General features: G+C 40.4%; 1 protein-coding gene across 1 annotated transcript in view; it reads left to right on the top strand.

The window, feature by feature from the left end:
* The window catches only part of SCFD2 (sec1 family domain containing 2), a 422,076-nt gene that overhangs the window by 153,804 nt on the left and 244,658 nt on the right, over positions 1–23,614 (top strand). Inside the window, exon 5 of the mRNA XM_047797932.1 lies at positions 6,065–6,314. Within this exon, the coding sequence (XP_047653888.1) occupies positions 6,065–6,314 (250 nt within the window). The remainder of the gene's footprint in view (positions 1–6,064; positions 6,315–23,614) is intronic.

Genomic DNA, 23,614 nt, shown 5'->3' with positions numbered 1-23,614 from the left:
GTTATATAATGTAACATATTTATGGTTCTGGGGACATTAAGTGGGTCCCTTTGGGGGAGGGGAGGGGAAGACATTTTTCTGCCTACCCACACACTTAATAAGGGCACATTAAATATTTGTTGAAGGAATGAACGAAGGATCCCACCCCATTGCTCATTTTTCAGAGCTTTACTCTTCTCTGATATTAGATGTTGATAGTTTAAGACTCAGTTGAGGTACCAGCTCTTTGAGAATTTCATTGTTCCTCTGCCATGTCTCCAAAGTGAATGAACACCTCTACTAAAGGATTTATTTGCTGCATCTTGTTGTTTCATCCTAACTCTGCTCTCCAGTAAGCTCCCTGAATCTTATGTCCTGTTTTGTTCTTTGTATACTCAGAGTATGGCACTGTGCCTGGCACGTAGTAGGTACACAATAAATATTTGTTGATTCATGCATGAGGGCCACAGTCAATTACCCTTATCACCCCAGGTTACATTTTTGCATTTTCCCTGGGGCATATAAAGAAGCCAATTTCCCAAAGAAACAGAGTGGCTTTAATGATGGGAATTTAAAGCCTCGTACATAGCAAATGTTATTGTAAGAATGGCCAAGGCCTTTAATACAGGTGATAGTTGGGGGCAGAGGGGTCTTAGGCACTCCCTTAGGTCCTCCTCTGGCAGCACCCGTTGGTCCTGTAGCCCCCGAATGAGCAGAGCTTGGAGGAATTGCAGACATGGATCCCCTGCAGAGCAGCACTTTAGAGTGGCTTAGCTCCCGGAGCGTCTGTAGGCTCACACCCCAGAAGAGCAGGTGCAGAGCCAGCCCAGCCTCCTCTGCAGCCCCGCAGAGTGTGGCCTCTTTGCACCTCATGCCTGCAGAGGTTGCCGGCACAGAGACTGACCCTGATTTTGCAGAGGTGTTTTAATTCAGCCCCAGAATTGGCTTTTCTAAAGACAACACACATTTTACAGAGGGCCTTTTGTATGAAGTTACTGGGGACTCATTCAAAAATAACAGAAGCCCCAGTCTGCAGAATTAAGAAAATAAATAAATAAAAGTTTTTGTCATTCCAGACACAGCTCCAGTCTTCCACCTCCTACGAGTAAGCCCATTTATATCAAAATGAATGAGAAATTTAATCCCTGGTACTTTGTAAAGAAACCATTTTTTCCCCCATTGGTTGTGGTTTACTCTGTGTGCTTTTTTAATGGCAGTGTTTAATAATGTTTATATTGCCTTTAACCTTTGACTGGCTTTTCAGTTAAGTTCCAAGATGTGGTTTCACATCCAGCATTTATAGGCTGTTCCCCCCTCTCCTTTGAGACTCCTAGCTTCTTATTCCTAGAAGGTATTTCATTCCCTTACCAAGCATCTTAATCACTTCTGCTGGATGAGAATGGCGTCTGCGGGGTAGTAGGCAGTAGTAATAGTGGCAGTAGTAGTTCATAGTTACCAGAGACTATGTGCCAGGCTCTGTGCTGTGTGATTTGCTTCTATTACTAAATCTTTAGAATAACCTTATGAAGCAAAAGCTATTACTGCATATCCTCAAATGTAAGGGAAAGCGCTTTCCTTAAAATTAGCCTTCAGGAAAGAGAGCCTCCCTTTCTGTTGGAGTCCTTACAAAGCCTGTCCCCTTGTGGGTTACCTTATTTTATACCACAAAGCCATTTAAGCAATTGTCATAATGCAATGAAAATGCCTATGGCTTGAGATTGCTGGATAGTCAGGCATTCGCGGCATTATTTCCATTTTATAGATGAGGGAGTTGAGACTGGGAGAAGTTAAATTACTTACCCAAGGTCACACAGCTAGAAGTGGTACAGCCAGAATTCAAACCCAGAAATCTTATGTAATCTTATTTCTATCTCCTTGTTATTAATCCTCCTCAGATTTTTTTTTTTTTAACCTTTGAAAAGGTTTCAACCTAGGAAGTCACTGATGTTTTCATTCCTTCTTGTTGAGGTTTTATTCTAAGAGCAGAGAAGATCAGAAAACAGAGCTGCCACAAGCCTGGAGCCATGCTTTAATGGACAGCACTAGGAAGGTCTAGTTCCCTCTCCAAGCCAAGGTGGCATGGGATTCCCTCTGCTTCATCCTTTCCAGATCACCTGCCTCCCTTTGCTTTGATGGGAAGTTCGTTGCTTTCTGAGTCATTCTCTTCCCTTGGCTCTGGGGGTAGGAATTCTTCCTCATACCTAGCTGAAATCATTTTTCCTGGAATTTTCAGTCTGGACAGAAAGGAGATCAAAATGTACCTGTCTTTGTCTCACTGTCTTCCCTTCATCCCTTTCATCCACTCCCCTCCCCTTTCTCTTCCCTTTCCATTAAATATTTTACTTTAGAATCATTTTAAATTTATAGAAAAATTGACAAGATTATACAGAGAATTTTTCTATCCCCTTCACTTTATCATTAAAATCTTACACTATTGGAGTTCCCTTGTGGTGCAGTGGGTTAAAGATCTGGTATTGTCACTCCAGTGACCTGGGTTTGATCCCTGGCCTGGAAACTTCTACATGCTGCAGGCATGGGCAAAAAAAAAAAAAAAAATGCTATTGTCTCTCCTCAATCATTTGTCAGAACTAAGAAGCCAACATTGGTACATTACTATCAGTTAATAAACTCTAGACTTGAGTCAGATTTCACTAGTTTTTCTCTCAGGTCCTTTGTCTCTTCCTGGATCCCTTCCAGGATATCAGATTATGTTCCTTCCTTATGTGTCCTTAGTCTCTTCTGGTGTGTGATAGTTTTTCATTCTTTCCTTATTTTTCATGACCTTAACAATTTTGGTCAGGCATTTTGTAGAATGTTCTTCAGTTAGGATCTGGCTGATATTTTTGACAAGGGGTTACGGGTTACGGGTTTGGGAGAAGAATACTGCAGCAGTGAAGTGCCATTCCCATTATATCATATTAGGGACATGATTTCCATATGACTTATCCCCGTGATGTTAACCGCGATCTTCTAAGATAAAACCATTCCTCCTCCTCCTTTCTATACATAATTTTTTAGAAGGGAGTAATTCGGTGTAGCCCACACTTATTTATTTTTTTGCTTTTTTTTTAGGGCTGCACCCTTGGCACATGGAGGTTCCCAGGCCAGGCGTTGAATCAGAGCTACAGCTGCCAGCCTACGACAGAGCCACAGCAACATTGGATCCAGGCCGCATCTGTGACCTACACCGCAGCTCACGGCAGTGCCGAATCCTTAACCCACTGAGCGAGGCCAGGGATCAAACCCGCAACTTCATGGTTCCTAGTCAGATTTGTTTCCTCTGAGCCATGACGGGAATTCCAGCCCACACTTTAGAGATGGGGCGATTAAATTTTACCTCAGGGAGGGGAGGTACGTACATGAGTTACTAGGAATTCTTCTATTATGGAAGATTTGTCTCGCCTTCTACATTTATTAATGCAATTACTTATTTGTATCAGTATGGAGTGGAGCATATTTATTTTATCCTCTGCGTTATAATCCATTGCTACTTTAATTATTCTCATGCTCAAATTGTTCCAGATGGGGCTCCTGGAAGGTCTTCCGGTTGTCTCTTGTGTACTTTTTTTTTTTGCTTCTTTTAGCACTGCACCCACAGCATATGGAAGTTCCCAGGTTAGGGAGCTACAACTGCTGGCCTACACCACAGCAAGACCAGATCTGAGCCTCATTTGCAATTCTACACCACAGCTCACAGCAACACTGGATCCTTAGCCCACTGAGCAAGGCCAGGGATTGAACTCGCATCCTCATGAGTACTGGTAGGATTCGTTTCCACTGCACCACAATGGGAACTCCCTCTTGTGTGCTTTTGATGCACCCCCATTCATTTGGTTTTTAAGGACTTCCTTTCTGGCACTATAACACATTCAAGATTCTTCCTGTATTTTCCCTGCTCTGTCCCTAGAATCTGGCATTTCTCTAAGGATTTCTGGTTCCTATTATTAGAGAATGATATTAGAAACTAAGATCTGGCCACTGGGGTGCTCACTGCCACTGGGGTGTCATTACTAGATCTTCTTAGTGGGCAGAGTTAGGAAATAGGTGAACATATATCAGGACACGTTCCACACATATCTACAATATTTCTGCATTTACATTTGTTTCTATAGTCAAGCTTTTCTTTTGTGAGTATTTATATTTTGTTCTGTAGCCAACAGGGAGAATATGATTCACTACTTACTACTTCCAATGCCACCAATGGTAATATTTTTTAAAAGGTGAAGGGGGAGAAGAAGTGAAAATGAAGATCTTAGCATAAATATGACTTAAGAACTCAGTCATCCTTTAGTCAGATCATGTCATTTTAGAGATGAAAACATCCTAAGAAGTTTACTCAGATCCAGAGAGATCTAGTTAGTGGAATGGTCAGGATTGGAATCCAGCTTTCTGAAATGGAATCTCTTTATTTCCACCACATCTAATGCCTCTTTAAGACTGCTCAGTGTTCTTGGCTTTGTAGTCAGATCGGTTATTAACTTCTTGGGATGCATTAAGCAGATTAAAGTGTAATTTTAGAAATTAGTGTGCCCACGTATCACCTAGCCAGCGGAAGTCTGCTGCGGTGTCACTGAGGAGGGATTTTGTTCCCCAGTGACTTATCTTAGATCAACAACTTGAAAATGATGCTCTGCTGGCCAGATGTTAGTGAGTGAATCTTTTCAAATGATTGTGATGATTACCCTGCTCTGTTTCACTGATCTATCTTAAAAAAAAAACCAAAAAACAAAAAACTCTTTGCTGTGGGGAGAGAATCCCAGGGCTCCTATAGGCAGATACTTGATGTATCCACCTGCTTTGTAGCAATGGGATATGAAGCAATGAATGAACCTGCTTAATGTCATCTAAGGAGGTGCTGATAGGGTAAAAAGTAAAAACCAAAAGCTCCAGTTCTCCAGCCGCACAGCTCCTTTCTTTTAAATTGCGTCTGGCGGCTTGTAAAGAGCAAACCCTTGAGAGTTCCTCGATGAGACTCCTGAGGCTATAGGATAGTCCTAGGATGCCTTCAAACCTTTCAGCCACCTCCTTTGAGAAGTGGGTGTGTTTATTCTTGGTAAATCATGTCTTGTCACCGAGGAACAGAAAATCTCCATTCTGTGCTTTCTCATTTGCACTTTATTCATTCCAAAGACTTGCCATGTTATTTTTGTTTGGTACATTGTGAGCATCCAAGATTTTTAGTGGAAATAAGTGGTAACAGCTGTTCCTCGTGTACCAGAAAATATAATTATGAACCTTAACCTTGAGATGATGGGTCCAGATTTTCCCAGGTGTGGAAATGACTAGAAAAACCCGTTTTGGGGAGTCATCCCAATACAGAATCACAGTCAGCTGCTTGCCATCCACCTAATTTGGCAGGGCGGAGGGGTAGTTTCTCTAGGTCTATATTTATTCCAATACTCCCTTTTTAACATGGCCTTTCCTCTTAAAAAATGCAGACTTACCTACGTAAACGTACACAGACCCTAAAGTCCCATCTTCCATTCCTGCTTGATTTTTCTCCATAGTTCTTACCAACATTTAATATACTATGTATTTTACTTCCTTAGCTTTCTAATTGTCTGTTTTCACTAACTAGAATGTTAGCTCTGTGAGAGCAGGAGATTTGCTCTGCTCCCTGCTGTTTTCCCCAGACTCAGAGTAGTACCTGGAACATAGTAGGTGCTCAATGAACACCTCTGAAGGAGCATCAGCACTCACTTGTGTGTATAGTTGCTGCCAGGTTTTTATTTTTAATCGTATTATCTTACAAATATATTATTTTTATGTAAAATACCTAGTACCTAAAGAATGTACACTTTTATTTTTAAAACACACGGGCTCTTATTTCTTTATGCAATATGTAAGATAAAAGGATCTACAACCTGACAAGACTTTTTAATGAACTAGATCTATCAAAACACCGAATCTAATGCCAAATTTCCTGCAGTATTCTCTCTAGCGCAAGACAAGCAAACGAAAAGCAGTCCAGTCAGTGAACATCAATCACAGACTTGATTGCAAGCTGTCTGTGGGCTGATGTGGTACATAAATTACATCTCTGTACAAGATTTGACATATTGCCTTTTTCTCGCTTTTATTTCAGAGCATTGGGGAGTCGACAATGTCCGTTGTGTTAAATCAGCTGCTGCCCATGATTAAGCCTTCAAACCAGAGGACCAGCGATGACTACAGCCCTGGAGAGTTGCTGGTCCTTCTGGTATATATTTATTCTGTCAGTGGAGAGCTTTCAGTGGACAAAGACCTGGGTGAAGCTGAAGAGAAAGTGAAGAAAGCGTTGGCTCAGGTCTTTTGTGAGGAGTCTGAGTTGTCACCTTTGCTGCAAAAAATCACAGGTGAGTGTTTAACAAAAATTGAGGGCATAAACGCCACTGATGCAGAAAACAGGTTTAAAAATAAAGGCGTTTCGAGAAGAGGGTGTAGCCATCTTTCTTATGGGCGTTGTTTCGAATTTCATGAGGCCTGATGAATGCCAGCCAGTCTTTAAGATTAGAGGTTTTTATTCCAGTTTATTTTTGTCCACTTGTGGTGGTGAAATGGCCTTCTAGTTGCTCGTCAGAATTCATATTCTTAGAGCCAAAGCCTGGTTCGAATAGCAAAATAATCACAAGGTATAATATCTTTAAGGAAAAATAAAATGCCATGCATCTTCTTCAAAGGATTTCTCTTGACATAGTCTCTTTAAGATTGTCATTTCAGACTTGAAAAAGCCCAACTGTTTCCCTAAGATGTTTTACAACCTTATAGGATGAAAATCGCCGTTTTCAAGAATAGTTTTATATTTTGATTTCTCATATGTCATTTTGAAACTGAGTTAATTGGTAGTATCCGAACATCCCAGGAAAGTCGGCTATGCTGATTTGGGGGAAATATATAATTAAATATCATAAAATCTGGGAGTTCCATTTGTGGCTCAGTGGTAATAAACCTGACTAGGATCCATGAGGATGAGGGTTTGATCCCCGGCCTCGCTCAGTGGGTTAAGGATTCGGCGCTGCCGTGAGCTGTGGTGTAGGTCGCAGATGTGGATCGGATCTGGCATTGCTGTGGCTGTGGTGTAGGCCGGCAGCTGCAGCTCTGACTTGACCCCTAGCCTGGCAACTTCCATATGCCGCAGGTGTGGCCCTAAAAAAAAAAAAAAGAAAGAAAGAAAAAAGAAAAAGAAACTAAAATCTAATGAATTTTGCTTCTTTTAAGAACTGTGATATAACTTGTGGAGATACTCATTTGTGTTATTTCATGTCCAATTCAATAGCACTTACATTTTGTGTAAAGCTTATTGCCAGGAGTATGGATTAAGCCTGGGTCTGTTTGAGAGTGAGAAGTTATTAAAACTCACATGTAAAACTTAAATGCTTTAAAAACATACCAAGTTTCCATTCATTCATGTGACACTGAATGTGTGTGGGGGTGTGTGTAGACCTCTCCGTTCAGGAAGGCTCAACTAAGGCAGATTATACATCAGCCGACTTTTCCTCCTGTCCCCTGCTGTGCCTCCCTGGCGGAGCTTCCAGCTCTCTCAGAAGCGGGATGTGTCGCTGTCAACCTGAGCATCCCATGCATTTGTGCGTGTGTACTTCCCTTCGTGACCACGGCTGACCCTCCCTGTGTCTGGTTATGGCAAATGAAACCCTGACAACATGGAAACCAAATGAAGTTTCCACAGAAATGAAGGCCTTCCCTGCTCCATATAGAACCTGTTTGCCAACTTAAAGTCTACGTAAGGAAAACCTGTGGGAGTTGTTCCCATTTCATTTAGGTCCAGCGCTGCTTGTGATGCCATGTGTTCGTTTGACTATAAATGAATATTGACTTAGAAAGGCTTAATATGGTTTATACAGTGCTTAGAACAGTGAGCTGATTCAAAGTGGATTTGAATGCTAGGAGAGTAGAATTGGAAGTTATTCTTAACATGCATACGTCCAGAAGCTGACAACAAAGATGATGTGTTTTATTTAGCGAGGCGGTTTGGGTAGCTTTTCTGCAGCATTAGTGTGTTGCTGTATTATTTTGGGAATTGACGTCATGCAGAGTATTTGTTTGATATTCGCTCAAGGTATTTATTGACCCAGCATTTCTTTCTTTATTAGTTTCTCTGCTTTTGATTGCTCAGGATATTGCATTTTCTTGCTTTCAAGTATGATTTCATGTTTAAAAACACTTCTGTACATGCATGTTTACATTAGGAAAGTTTGTAAGGTTAGCAGTTAAAGGTTAAAAAAATAAGACTTTGTGGAAATTTCAGTATATAACTACTTTTTAAAATTTTTGAATTGTTTATGGCTGTACCCACAGCATTTGGAAGTTCCCAGGCCAGGGACTGCATCTGAGCTGCAGCTACAACCTGTACCACAGCTATGACAATGCCAAATCATTTAACCCACTGTGCCAGGCTGGGGATTGAACCCATGCCTCTGCAGTGACCCAAGCTGCTGCAGTCGAATTCCCTTTGTTTTTTTTTTTTTTTGTCTTTTTGCTATTTCTTGGGCCTCTCCCACAGCATATGGAGGTTCCCAGGCTAAAGGTTGAATCGGAGCTGTAGCCGCCGGCCTACGCCAGAGCCACAGCAATGCGAGATCTGAGCAACATCTGCGACCTACACCACAGCTCGTGGCAACGCCGGATCGTTAACCCACTGAGCAAGGGCAGGGACCGAACCCGCAACCTCATGGTTCCTAGTCGGATTCGTTAACCACTGCGCCACGACGGGAACTCCTGCAGTCGAATTCTTAACCCTCTGCACCACAGCAGGGACTCCTTGGTATATTTATAAATGTTGGAGACATTTTATAATACTAAGCGTACATTCCCACCTAGATTAACTTTGGATGTACAGTTTAAACTGTCATGGTCAGTGAGACGTGTGGTGCTTAAACTTGATGCAGGTGAATTTGCCAGTGGAATGTACATGCAGTAATCATCCTCTGTGGATACTGAAAGGGACCTGATTTCCGAGAATAGACTTCCTTGGCCAGAAGAGGTGTGCCTCTTATTAAATATGTTGAAAAGTCACGTGTCCTGAGAAGTAGGCTTTATGTTTATAGTCAGCTCCTGATGAGAATGTTTAATCTATGTGTCAGGATAAGTAATAGGGAAGTGTTGAGGCAGAGGTGACTCAACCTTGTAGAGAAAGTTGGGGACCCCCCTCGCCCCCCAGTATGTACTGGAAGAATTGAATTCTCTTCCAAATGTGCTTAGGCTATTGTGGAACTAGGTTAGTTTGGCTTTTACCATGACTTCGCCCACAGTGTTACATTTCTGTTATTCCAGTTTATATAGTCTTGGCTTACTTGTTACTGGGTGGCAGAAATTATTTTATGTCTGGTGCACACTTTGTGGTTGATGAGATTTAGTTACAAAGTATTATTAAAAAAAAGCAATTAATGTAAGATTATAGTTTTTATATAATGCTCTAGTTTATCTAATCTCAACTGTTGATAGGATCAAGAAAGCAGTCCTTTTTTGGTACTAAAAATTTAAGTATCACCCAACTGCTAAGAGATAGAACCAGGATTTGAATCAGATTCTAAACTGGCCATAAATTCACTTCCATAACTATTGCATTTATTATATTCTATAACTTGTGCTTGCTTATACTTATTGTTTTATGCCATACATGCTCATTTTCTGAACAGTGAATTAATATTTGGTTAATAATGTTGATTTACTTGTGCTTTTGAATCTATTATAATTACTTACAGACGTTTTCTTCTACCGTCTGTTCTGGTGCATGTATCCTCTTTGTTTCTGCATTGCTATAAAAAAATTAAAATATTTCTAGTCATTGAAATCTATTGATTGTCTAGCTTTCTAAAACAGAAGTAGCCAACTGAATTTCTTTTTATTTCAATAGTATCTCTTGACAATAGTTGCCCTGTGTTTAAAATTCATATTTCCTTTTATATGTTAAATATGTAATTTACTTTTGGCAATTTCTTTGCTTTCTCTGTATTCCTCCTTTTTTGGGAAAGGGCCCTGAGAAATTGCGAGTGGCACACAAAACAAAACTTAAGCATGATGAATGGCAGCATATTATTTTCTTTTTAATAGATACTTTGGGGGAGAGTGTTGGGCAAAAACTCTCTTTTCTACTCACACAAAATAACAAGGGTTGGCTCTTGGGGTGTCAGGGATGGGAGCCGTTAAAGAACATTGGTATGGCCTAAATGTGTCATTTAGTGTCGTGCTTTCTGGGTCTTGCTAAGTTCAAAGAGAGTATCAGTTTCTGTATATGTTAGCATTTGCATGGCAGTCACAAGAGAAAACATAGGAAAACCATTTGAACTTTCTTCAGAGAATGTAATCAAAACACTAATTTTAAAGATCTGTGCAAACTTGGTCGGTCATCGTACAGGGAGGTCTATGAGAAAAATCAAAGGCTTTAGAGCACACGTCCTTGAGTCCAAAGTCCTGACTCTGTCATTTCATAGCACTGTGTTAGTGGGCCAGTCACCATCTTTGAATCTTGATAATGTATCTAAGTACCCTGTGGACCACTCATGATTTTGCTGATAATAAAATGATGTTATGTGTGTGAGCTAATTTTTGATCCATGTGATATTGTAACAGGTAATTGTTTTCCATTGCTATTATTATTTTGATGGCATCTATCCTATAGGGCAGTGCTTTCCAACCTTTTTCACATTGGGGTGCACACAGACAATAAGAATGTTTGCATAGTCTACTGAGGTACGTGGACAGGACTGATGTGGGGTCAGAGGCCACCAGTGGCAGGGACTCTGGTCACTTCAGCCCCTACCTAGTTGACCTGTGAACCGAAGTGAAGCAGCAGCTTCGAACTCCTGTAAACCATTAAGGGCAAATCCGAGCTCCAAGATATGTTGGTTAGAAGTTTGGAATTAGGAAACAAGGACAAACAAAACTTGCAGATGGTTTTTTTGACACCAAAAACCATTTTGGAAAAATGTCTCTTTGGTAAACAACTCTATATTACTCATTAATTTATTTCTCTGAATATTTATAGTATCTTTAAAAAACAGCAGGTCAGTTGGGGGCTCGATTTAATTAGGTTTAATGTAATGTTGGGGAATGAAAAATTCAAAATATCTAAAAATACTCTGGTTCAGGAGTTCCCGTCATGGTGCAGCAGAAATGAATCTGACCAGGAACCATGCATGAGGTTGCGGGTTCGATCCCCGGCCTTGCTCAGTAGGTTAAGGATCCGGCATTGCCGTGAGCAGTGGTGTAGGTTGCAGATGTGGCTCGGATCCCAAGTTGCTGTGGCTGTGGTGTAGGCCGGCACCTGTAGCTCTGATTCGACCCCTAGCCAGGAACCTCCATATGCTGTAGGCACGGCCCTGAGAAAAAGAAGCAAAAATAAAAATAAAAATAATGTGGTTCAAGAGAGAGACATAATGATACCATGGTGACTGTAATTTACATTTATTCGATTTTATTTTACTTCCTATTGATAATTTAGGGTTATCAATTACTGTCTTATTGTACAAAAAATTGTACTTGGATATATGTAATGGAAAATGTATCAGATTAGCTTAAATAATAAAAATAAACAGGGCTTTATTCTTTTTCTCAGCATGAAGTCCAGAGACAGGCAGCAGAGCTCACACTTTTCCTGGCCTCTTCCTTCCTTCCTTTTTTCTGTAGGTGTGGTTTCATCATCATGGTCCTGAGGCAGACACTCCTCTTCCATGTGTGGTGTCCATGCCTCAGGCAAGGAGGAAAGAAGGATGAAAGTAAAAGGCATTTATTTACTAGTGGAATCTGCCATTTTTTATATCGAGAAAACCAAAGCTTCCTGGAAGTCCCATCCAGCAGACTTGCATCACTGCCTAGCCTGGATTTCATGACTACCTCTGGCTACCAGAGAATCTGATGAGCATTTTTGACTGGGTATATATTTGTCATAGACAAGGTCAGGGTTCTGTTAGAAGAAAGAAGGTGAGAATGGGCACTATGAAAGAAACTTGAATTTTTTTTTTTCTTTTTAGGGCTGCACCCATGGCATATGGAAGTTCCTGGGCTAGGGGTTGAATCGGAGCTATTGCTGCTGGCCTACACCATGGCCACAGCAACCCTGGATCCAACCCAGGTCTGTGACCTATACCACAGCTTATGGCAATGCCAGATCCTTAACCCACTGAGCAAGGCCAGGGATTGAATCTGCATCCTCATGGATACTACTAGTCGGGTTTGTTACTGCTGAGCCACAATAGGAACTCCCTGAAACTTGAATTGGATGCAGTTATAATTATAGGCTTCCCTGGCAGAGGAAATTCTAAGGCAATATAATTTACTGTGAGGCGGAGTGATGCCCAGGGTGCTTTAATTTTACAGTTATAGTGTCTGTTTGTTTTTTTACAATATAAACTGATATAACATGCTACTGTACACTAGTATCACTGGACTTATAAAAATTTTAAACTTACCAATATTTGTTGGACCTATCCATATCCCTAGCATCATTCTAAGCCCTCTAAGCTTATTCACCTGCGGGCAGTGGTAGTGCAGTATAAGGGCTCTGAGCACAGGATTTGGAGTCAGGTGGATCTGGGTTCTAGTTCAGACTCTGCACCTTAGTAGTTGTGTGTCCTTGAATGAATCATTTAACCTCACTGATTCTCGGTTTGCTCACAAATGAAATAGACATAGTAATAGTACCAAATTCATGAGATAAAAGAGTTGATCGAAGTGCTTGGCAAAAATCCTTGTACATTATGTGTTGTCAGCATGTTATCTATGTCATCATCATTATTTTATCATCATTATTATTTTATTGTTGTAGTCATGGCCATTATCATCATCAGGCCATATCTCTCTTCAAAGAGCTTACAGCATTTTAAAGACAATACTGACACAGAAAATACTGCAAATCAGCATAATGTTACACTAAATATAATGACACATCCAAAATGTGTGAATTTTAACGCTTTGATGACTTGGTATTGGAAGACATCTATGAACAAGGAATTTCAAATTACTGTAACTACCGTGTCTGGCCAAATACCATCCTATATAGACAAGGATTGGGGAAATACCAGGTAATAACAGCATTATACTATCAGATAGTGCTAAATAATACTATAGTGTTCAAAGCGCTTTCATGTACAATGTATCCTTTGATCTGAAAAGAATATGTAAGTTTGAGTCCTAAACTTATGTATCTAAAAATACACCGCAAATATCTGAGCTCAGGTGAAATATATTTATAATTCTGAGTTCTCTTTGAGACAGTTTATTCATAAATATAATACTGGTTTTTCAGACATGGTTTGAGACAAAGACCGTAAAAGTATAGTTAAATTTGAAGTAGTAAAATTGCAGTTTTCACTGTTTCCATTTTTTCCATGGCAGTTCCCTCCCTAGTAAATCTTTTGTTTTTAGGTAAAACCCAGGTACTTTAGGAAAGTCCTAGAGTTTCCTGGGTTTTTATGATAGGTGTTAGGACTCATAAGGTATATGTTAGTATGTTTTATGGATGAAAGTTTCTCAACAATTATCCAGTCTATTCTCTTTGCACGTGAGAAAGTCAAGGCCCCTGAAGATTGACTAACTTGCCTCAAATCATCAGCCAAGAGCCCATTCAATGCAAAGATGGGACTGGACACAGTGTTTCCTAATTCCCAGTCCAGAATTTTTTTAACTAGACCAGTGATTCCCAACCTTTAGCTCATGGATCCTTGGGAAAATATAGGAGTTAGAACGAAAGGTTCACTTCCTCCATGTGTGCTTTATGCATCATCTATAAACAGAGTATTAGTATTCACATGTAAATATACAGGTGTTTGTAGATGTCATTGTGACTCATGAAATAGAAGTTCATTTAAAGATATGGCTGAGGTTATAGAATTTTTTTCCTTTGTTATCTTTCAGTTAACAGCTACCAAAAGCATAATTATATGGTATCCCCACACTTTAAAAATGTTAGCAATCATGAGTTACAATAGGAGTCTCAAACTCAATTGCTTACAAGGATCAGCAAGTGGTATAAATAAGTAATGTAGGTTAGGTTTTGGAAAAACAACTGTGAAAGCGCAATGATAATTAGCAAAGGATATTCAGTCTTAATAAAGGGGGCAATAGGGAGTGGTGGAGGCTGTATCAAACTGGAGATCCTCTCATTGTTTCCAGGAGAGCATGAGTCTAATATTGTCAATCTTTCAAGAAACCAGGAATCTCTGAGGGGGTTTTATATTCTAAATTAACCAAGTTTAAGAAGTTGGCTCATATTCTAAAACATTACATGAGTTGAAAAGATCTTCTGAAGGGCAGAAATCAGCCTATAACCTTAAAGGTTGCAATCTTTTTGGTTTTTTTGTCTTTTTAGGGCCACACCCACAGCATATGGAAGTTCCCAGGCTAGAGGTCCAATCAGAGCTGTAGTTGCCGGCCTACACCACAGCCACAGCAACACAAGATCCGAGCCGTGTCTGTGACCTACACCACAGCTCCCGACAATGCCAGATCCTTAACCCACTGAGCGAAGCCAGGGATCAAACCCACGTCCTCATGGATGCTAGTCGCGTTCATTGACCACTGAGCTATGACAGGACTCCAAAGGTTGCAGTCTTTAATAGTAGAACAGCCTCAGGTTTTTGATTACAGAGAAAAGCTTTTGAGTCTCTAACTCTTGAACATACAAAAAATCTGAACGATCTCTAGGCAGATGAAATGATACACTACAGTTCTGTCAGAAAGCAAAGGAAAGGGAGTTCCCTTTCCGGCTTGGTGGTAATAATCCTAACTAGTATCCATGAGGACATGGGTTTGATCCCAGGCCTTGCTCAGTGAGTTAAGGATTTGGCATTGCCATGAGCTGTGGTATAGGTCGCAGATACAGCTTAGATCTGGCATTGCTGTGGCTGTGGCATAGGCTGGCAGCTACACCTCTGATTTGACCCTAGCCTGGGAACTTACCTAATCTGCAGGTGGAGCCCTAAAAAGCTAAAAAAAAAAAAAAAAAAAAGCCAAAAAATAAAAGATAAAAAATGAAGAAAGAAAGAAAAGAAAAATGAGAAAAAAGAGAGAACGCAAAGGACATAGTGATCTCCTTTTTTGCCTTTTTTTAACTAAAAGGAAAAAACCACATCTATTTACATTTTAATCTGGCATAAGCTTACCAGTAAAGTAGCATAGGTTTTCCTTCCAAATAAGTTCTGTAAATTATGATACCATCTAAGTGGAAGTAGATGTTCAGAGAACTCTGTTGGATGAAAATGCTGGGAAGCAATTTGGGGTTTAATATTAGGAAGGCATCTCAGGAAAATAAAGCCAGCCAGAAAGTCTGATTCAGCCCCATGAGAAGATCTTCCTAGAACAGAGAACTGACACTGGGACGTAAACATTGGTAGGAATTTTACTAAGACATTTTACAACTCTATTAAAAATATTACAATGTGAAAAGTCAGCTTTGTGGAAGGCATGGTGCCCAAGTCCTCCTCGAATCCTGGGAAGGTGGTATTTTTCTAACTAGATCTACAGTCATGCTTCCTTTGCTATGTAATTCCCAAAACCTTGGCGTAAAATAATGGAAGGATTCCTGTTAAAGTTTTGATCCTAAGAGATCTTATTTCCTACGTTTTTTCTCCTCACTTGTTTATTGCCCTTTTTAAGATCAACCACCTCTAAGCATGTGTGAGATCATCCACGTATAAATGGGGAAAGGCAGGTCCCATTTGGAAACACTGTTCTTAGGGACACTGAAGGTGGGGATAGTCTAGTGAGCTCTCAGGTGGCATCCACCTGCATTGTCTAAGAAAAAGCTAACGGAGGACTTCAAATGAGGAAGGAGCTGAGAGTTGGTCTTCAGTGGGTTGTGGAAGGCAAGTTATGGTACTTTCAGGTGTACTTTACTTTGGAAAGCATATATATGCCCTTACCTTAGTGAAAAAGAAAAAAGCCACATTCTATACCCAAGAGTAAAAATATATTTGAAATGATTTACTTATGACAGCTTTCTTCTTTTGAAAAAGTTCAGTTAAACGTAGACCATCTAAAGTTATTATTGCTATTCATGGCTGCCACTTTATTATGAACACTTTCATTTCCATCAGCACAAGGCCGAGACATTTTGTTTATTATGCTGGTGAGGGTATGTCTTTCAAACAAAGTATTTTTCATCATTGGTCAAGTACTTTTCCCAGCCTTATGGAAAGTCAGTCGTCTTGGTAAAATATGTTCTACTTCTCAACAGAGAATGGTGAAAGACGAGGTGCAGTTTCTCCTCTTATGCTTCCTTTACTCTATCACCTCTGCATTCTTTCCTCCTCTCACAGCTTTCCCTCAGCAATTCATCAAATTTCAGAATATGCCTTTCTGCAGATTTCTGCTCCTAAGGGTACTATTTCAGTTGAAAAACAGTTTTTAAGACTTCAAAAATCTTTCTCTCGAAAAGACAAAAATGTTGCTGTGATAACTAGAAGAAGGATTCTATGCGTTCATTTCTAGCCTTTGCATTACCCACACTTGAATGAAAACCTTAGCTTATTACGGTAGGTGACAGTGTACAAAGCCATGATTGCAGAATCTGCTCTCTCAGCTGAAAGAGGACTTCAGGATTTAGCAGAAAATTCATTTCAGAAAAGACTCTGGCTCACCTCTTGGTTCTAATTTATGGATTCTCAGTTATTGTGGCCTTCCAGTATTAGACTTTTCATTAAGGAATATACCTCCCCTCCAGTATTTCAGATTTCTTGTTTCAGGGCTGCCAAAACAAAATGAAACAACAGCTTTAAAGGCTGTTGTTTTCCATTATAGTTTGTAACACTGTTTGGTAGAATAGGGTCTATTTTTCCTCTTGATTTCTGTGATTTCTGCTGGAAACTCTGATGAAGAACATATGTCTGCCCTAAATCACTCCCATGAGAAATGTTGGAACTGTTACATTTAGTTTTACTGTCCAAGGTATTAGAATGGTTAACCACAGCACATGTTACAAAACAGCTATATCAAATGAAGTTTACAATGTTTAGTTCATATTTAAAATATATCACAAGCTGTGTAGAAAAATATTTAGAGCTGCCTATTAAGGTAGCTAACTAGTGAAGTAATTTTGCAAAGATATTAAGGGGTCACTACCAATTAATTTCTCAAGTACTTAATTTTTCCATGCCAGATCATAAAAATGATCATTCTTAACTAAGCCACTGGAACGGATCTTCTTGCAATGGTATTTATGTGTGCACAAATGCACAAGACAGACTGTCCGTATCATTAATTTTTATGTCTGCACATGATGCCAACAGTAATAGTTGAGTGTGTGACAGAAAGATTAATAATTACTGATTCTTATTAACTGCACATTCGATCATAAATTTCTCAGTCATGAAAGAGACGAAATGGAATGCATGGAATACAGAGTCGTTTTCTTAAACACATAGCTCTGGATTAAATGGGAGTGATTGGGTAGTGTGGTTGGCAAGAGCACAGGGGCTTAGCGTTTGCTCCTAAATATGCCCATGGGTGTGTAACCTGAAAGGAAGTCACCTAGCTTCCTTTGGACTCAGGATCTTCATCATACAGTGAGTGTTAGGTGAATCTAAAGGTCTCTTCTTTCGCTACCATTCTCTGGTTCCAGCTTCTTGGGCTTTTCACTTGTATCAGCATCAGCGTGCTCCTCTCCCCACCTCTAAGTCACCTCCCTCTCAATACCATTCCGTCTTTGTCAGCTTATCAGAAGGGACGCAACAGAGCCATTGACCCCAGAACAGTTGGCTGCTTCCTGCAGCCCATATGTTTCCTTTGAGATGCTGTTTTCATCGCTCCAAAACTGCTCCCTGTTCTTCAGGTACATGGTGGCCCATGGCCTCTAAAGTCGCGGACTCCATACCTGCCCATCTGTTCATCCTGCCTGCTGATACCAGGCTAACAGTCCTAAAGTTAATTTTATATTTTAATACTTTTACTGTTATACTTTACATAGGAATTTTGGAAATGTAAAGCACAATGTAAAAGGCACACATAAATTTCCTTGTATTGTGTATTGCTTAAAAAACCCGGTACTGGCCATTTGTCTTTAATCTTTTGTGAATTGTGTGCTTATGGTCTTTTCCTTTTTGCCTCTTGAGTTATTAATAATTCTTAATGATTTTAAATCCAGAGCACTCGTATTATTAAGGTTATTCATACTTAGTCATATATTTTGCTAACATGTCTTCCTAGTTGGTATTTGCCTTTCATATTTGCTCATAAGGCGAGTCTGGAGACAGCTGTATTTTGGAATTTAGGGTCATGGGATCCCACAGTGTGATGGGGACTCTGTGTCTTCTTAGCTTTTCTTCCTTCTAAGTATTAACCTTATTCTTTTTTATCACATCTACCTCTGTGTGACCTCGTCCCCCTCCCAGCCATTCCTGGCTTATGTCATTCCAGAAAAGCAACTAACTTAGGAGAAAAAGAGGTTTTTTTTTTTTTTTTCTTTCAAGGGTTGTAGATCAAGCCTAGGAAACAAAGCTGACTGACCTCCAGTCACTGGTGCCAGGGGCTTGGGGTTCCCTTTGGCCAAGCTGAGTCCCATGGCTGTAACTGGGTTGGATAGTGGGCGGGAAGGAGACAAGGCAGCGCTTTGGGGAGATGGTCAGTGGGCTGTGATTGACAATCCACCCCTGGTGTTTAGAATAGAGACTGCAGTGGTTCCACAAAGGAAGGGATACTGGCATACAAAAACCAGATATGGCCACCATGAGAGCACTCACTAATCAGATTTCTTTCTTTCTTTGTATTGAAAAAATACATCTTATCTTCTCCCTCTGAAGTGTGGTATTTTGCCTGTCAGTGGATGAAGATGTCATTGGCACCAGAATAATTGTTTCAAGAGTAGGTATTGGTATGGCTAAAAATAATAGTCTGGAATTTTCACTAATGGTAGAAAACAGCATCAGAACTACTGTGGCTTATGGTAATTCTTAGAACTAAAACTGCTTTCACCATATGATTACCCTTCAAGACTTAAGTAGCAGTAATTGGGCCTGTCAGGCATGGCTGTGTCATTATATGCAATTCCTTACATATAAGCATTAGAAGGGATGTCATTTAGATGAATTTTAAAACTCCATTCAAGTTTATATGTTCCTTAAAATGTTTGTAATTGGATTTTTTTCCTGATTACAAAAGTATACAAGTGTTCATTGTAGAATACTTGGAAGATCTTTTACTCTTTAATAAACCCAGAATAAAATCTAAAATTACCTATGAATCCCCTACCCAGAGAAAACTGCTCTTAGTATTTTGATAGGTCTTTGGTGATCTACTGGTAAGTAGAAATTCAGATCCCAGGTATGCTCCCCAAGTGAAGGTATCAGGTAAGATTTTGTTTCAAATGTGTTTTGCAGTTTATCTTTTAAGGTCACAGCACCTGGAATGAAGAGAGCACAGGTGATAATGTCAACATAACGATTTTTGAAACTAACGTTGGAAAGATAGTTGTTGAGCATGTTGGTGCTGAATCCACATCCCAAGTTCAAGGAGACGTCCCTTAAAAGTCAAATTACCCTTAATCAGAATATAAGCCAAAAAGGAGGATCATTAGGACCTGGGGGAGGAGAGAGAACACTTAGGTACAAGCAGTTCAACCTAGAATTGCTGTAGAAGAATTTTTTTTTTTTTCTTTTTAGGGCTGCATCTGCAGTATCTGGAGGTTCACATGGTAGGGGTCAAATTGGAGCTACAGCTGCCAGCCTACACCACAGCCACAGCAACGCAGGATCTGAGCTGCATCTGTGGCTTACGCCACAGCGCACGGCAATGCCAGATCCTTAACACACTGAGCGAGACCAGGGATCGAACCTGCAACCTCATGGTTACTCGGATTCGTTTCCACTGTGCCCCAACAGGAACTCCAATGTAGAAGAAAATTAAAAAGAAACACAATCAGGTCTAGGCTCTGACTTATTTTATGATATGAGGATATAAGATTAATATTTTAAAAACCAGAAGAAGAACATATGTGTACAACCATGGTGATGGTCATTTATATTTTGAAGTTGAGTTTTAAATGTAACCAAGGAGGTAATTCCCATAGAAGCCTGACTTTTTCTGCCTTTATGTGTTGCCTGTTTATTCTGTTCTTAGCACCTGGACTGAATTGGTCCCAAACGGAGTGGTAATTTTCACTGAAGTGTTTATAAAATGAAGCCCCCTTCTGCCTTTTTTTTTTTTTTTTTTCATTTTAAACACAAGACATATGCCTTTACCTCTTCGTCAGACTCTTGAGTTGTTGCCAACCTGACAGAGAGCCATCTGGAACAGGAAGCTGATAGGGTGCAGCGTTCATTAACGATTTACATTTTCCAACATGTAAAATGCTTTAGGTTTTAATTTTAGATGCTGTGGTTTTGTCCAAACTATAGTCTGAAATAATTGGACTCCTTATTTCCTTATTTTTGTTGTGGTGGTTAAGAAAAACTGTTAAATCTGATCTGTTCTTTCCATGCACTGATGTACGAGTTGGGGTTTCTTTTTTGTACAAATTACCGCCATGCACAGAATTCAATATTTAGCCCCAAAAGCTTTTTTCATAGTTAAAGTGAGGTTGGATATTTTCTTGCCGAGAATACACACTCTTTCCATCAAAGTATAGAAACAATGCACTATGTAAACAATAACACTTTAGTTATAGTTTACAGTATTGGGGGCATCTCTTTGATGTACAAGAAGTGAAGCACATGTTTACATCTATTAGAAAAAAGCAGAATGCTTTAAATTTTGTTCCCAGGAGTTCCCTTCGTGGCTCAGCGGTTAATGAACCCAACTAGTATCCATGAGGATGCAGGTTCGATCCCTGGCCTCGCTCATTGGGTTAAGGATCTGGCATTTCTGTGAGCTGTGGTGTAGGCTGGCAGCTGTAGCTCCGATTGGACCCTTAGCCTGGGAACCTCCATATGCTGTGGGTGTAGCCCTAAAAAGCAAATAAATAAATAAATAAATAAATTTGTTTCCAGAAACAGATACCGAGGCACCATCCCCCCCCCCCCCCCCCCGTGATTGTGTCTTTGTTATTGTTTTTAAATTTTAACCTCTTGCTTCCCACCGCCTTCTCCCTGCCTCCCTCCTAAGCTCACACTTCCATGAGAGACATCAGAAAACTGGTCGCCTTGGGAGTTTGCACACTATAGCCTTAATTATTTCAAGTTGTTCTTCTTGAGAATGCAGAAGCCCAGACAAAATGACGTCATCATCCGAGATGAGTACAGTTTTTTATTTTAAAAATGGGTATTTAATGGCTTTTGACTTTAGAGTGACAATAGCATTTCAGAGCAACAGCCTTTCCAGATACTAGGCTGGAAGTGTTGAAGCTATTATATGTCAGGGCTGTTATAACAGAGTTTAGGATAGAACAAAACCACCAGAGTGTATTTGTTGCAACTTCTTGGTAGGGTACGTGCAAATAACAATCAAAATATCAAATCTCTAATCACTTCCTTATTGTTTTTATCTTAGCAGCTCTCTCTTCAGCCAATTTCTGCCTTATCGCTTATGTAAAATACAGATTCAACATGTGAAAAATCGAGGAAAAGTTTCTGGGAATATAGATAAGTTGGCCTTGGGGTTGGTTTTTTTAAGGACATGGCTCTCATCTTGCAAATCGGCAGTGAAAAATAATCAGTATTTTGCTTAAGATAATAGAAGAGCAAAAAATGAAGATGATCAGGCTGAAAAAAATCTGGGTCATTACTCTCCAGGGTCGGGAGGAGCTAGAAATGCTTACCAAGCAGTGTGCTACACCCACAATGTCCCCTGTGTCTGGACCAAAAGGACACACCCTCGGCACTGGACTTTTCAGAGCAGCAGAATGTCATTTTTCTTTGATCACCTTCTCACTCTGGAGGCTTTTCGTTCTTTCATACCCTTTGTTACAGCTTTCCAGCTCCTTAAATATGTTACACTCCCTCCAACCAACTCCCCAGCCCAGTCCAGTTAACCCCTTCAGAGCTCAGCTCAGACCACATGTCCAGGGGTCAGCCTCCTTGGCCCCTCCACCTAGCTCAGTGGCCTCCACCTCCACCCTCATCGTGTGTCTGGTGAACAGTTTATTATGTATTTGTGTGATAGTTTGATTAGTGCCTGCCACCTCCCTCAGACCATAAATTCCATCAACTTTGTTCGCCAGTGTATCTCAAGCACCAACTATGCTTATCAAGCACCAGCTATGCTTACGGACACATGGAAGGGTCTTAATAAGTACAGTATTTATTGAATGAAGGAGGGAATGATGAAGCAGCTCTGGCTCAGCTCCAGTGTTTCATCCAACACTGCAGTGCTGCAGATATGCTGCAGTGTTACCAGAGGAACTCTGCTTTGGAGAACAGAAAGGTTGGCTGAAGAAGAAAGTGGAACATCAAAGGAAGCCACACCCTATCAATGAGAGTTTTGACATCCCATTGTTTGCAATTGAATGAAGAAATCGTTCATGCAGTGAAAACAATTGGTATCAGCCATGAATAGGACTGTTATTTTGTGCTTTAATATTTTTATGCCACCAGATTTTAGATCCTAGAGGTTTTTGGTTAAATTCGCTATTTCTTTCTCCATTTCTCCTTTTTTTTTTCTTCACCTTTATTGCTTTGCCCTTTTCTCTTGTTCATCCCCTCATCTTGTTTTCCTGGCCAGCTAGCTAGCCTGCCATTCAGCCACACCTGGAATGCAAAACATTTTTTTAAATGTTTTTGCTTTTTCAGGGCCATACCTGCGGCATATGGAAGTTCCCAGGCTAGGGGTCGAATTGGAGCTACAAATGCAGGCCTACTCCATAGCCACAACAACGCCAGATCTGAGTCGAGTCTGCGACCTACACTATAGCTCACGGCAATGCCGGATCCTTAACCCACTGTGCAAGGCCAGGGATCCATTCGTTGTCCTCCCTCGTGGATGCTAGTCGGGTTCATTCCTGCTGAGCTCTGGAATGCAAAACATTTTTTAACTTTTAAACCTCAAGCCCTCTGACAATTCTTCTCCAACCTGAATATAACAAGGATGAAATAAGCCACCAAATGTCTGTGGAAGTGCTTTGGGTTGAGGAGGGAACCATAAGAGCAGGAGAGCTTCCCCTTAAAATGGTGATTCTTGGGAACTGGGCTGTCTCATGCTCATGGCTCCTGCCTATAGTTAGGGGGCTCATCACATGTCTCCCAGTGCAAGGGTCTCCAAAGGACCAATTCCATCAGGAAAGTAAATGTCATGTATATTCCATCATTTGAAAATCAGTGTGATATAATCTAGTATAGTCAGGCTTTTTATTTTTTTATTTTTTGCTTTTTAGGGCCACACCTGAGGCATATGGAAGTTCCCCGGCTAGGGGTCGAATTGGAGCTGCAGCTGCCAGCCTACACCACAGCCATAGCAACGGGGGATCTGAGCCGCCTCTGTAACCTACACCACACCTCACGGCAATGCCAGATCCTTAACCCACTGAGTGAGACCAGGGAGTAAAACCCATGTCCTCATGGATACTAGTCAGATTTGTTTGCTCTGCGCCACAATGGGAACTCCAGACTTTTTATTTTTTAAATTTGTTGTTCTTTCTCCTTCCTTCTCTCCTCATTTCTTTCAGCCAGTTGTTAGGAAGGGAGAGCATACCTCTAAGGTGGTTCTAAGTATAAGAGGTACAGTCATAGATGCAGTGGGCAAGGTGTGTGTTTTCCCAGGGTTACCTTTAAAGGGC

This window comes from Phacochoerus africanus, chromosome 10, assembly GCF_016906955.1.
Source record: "Phacochoerus africanus isolate WHEZ1 chromosome 10, ROS_Pafr_v1, whole genome shotgun sequence".
Classification (NCBI taxonomy): Eukaryota; Metazoa; Chordata; class Mammalia; order Artiodactyla; family Suidae; genus Phacochoerus; species Phacochoerus africanus.
The sequence above is the reverse complement of the archived record's forward strand: the minus strand, read 5'-3'. Positions and strand labels throughout refer to the sequence as shown.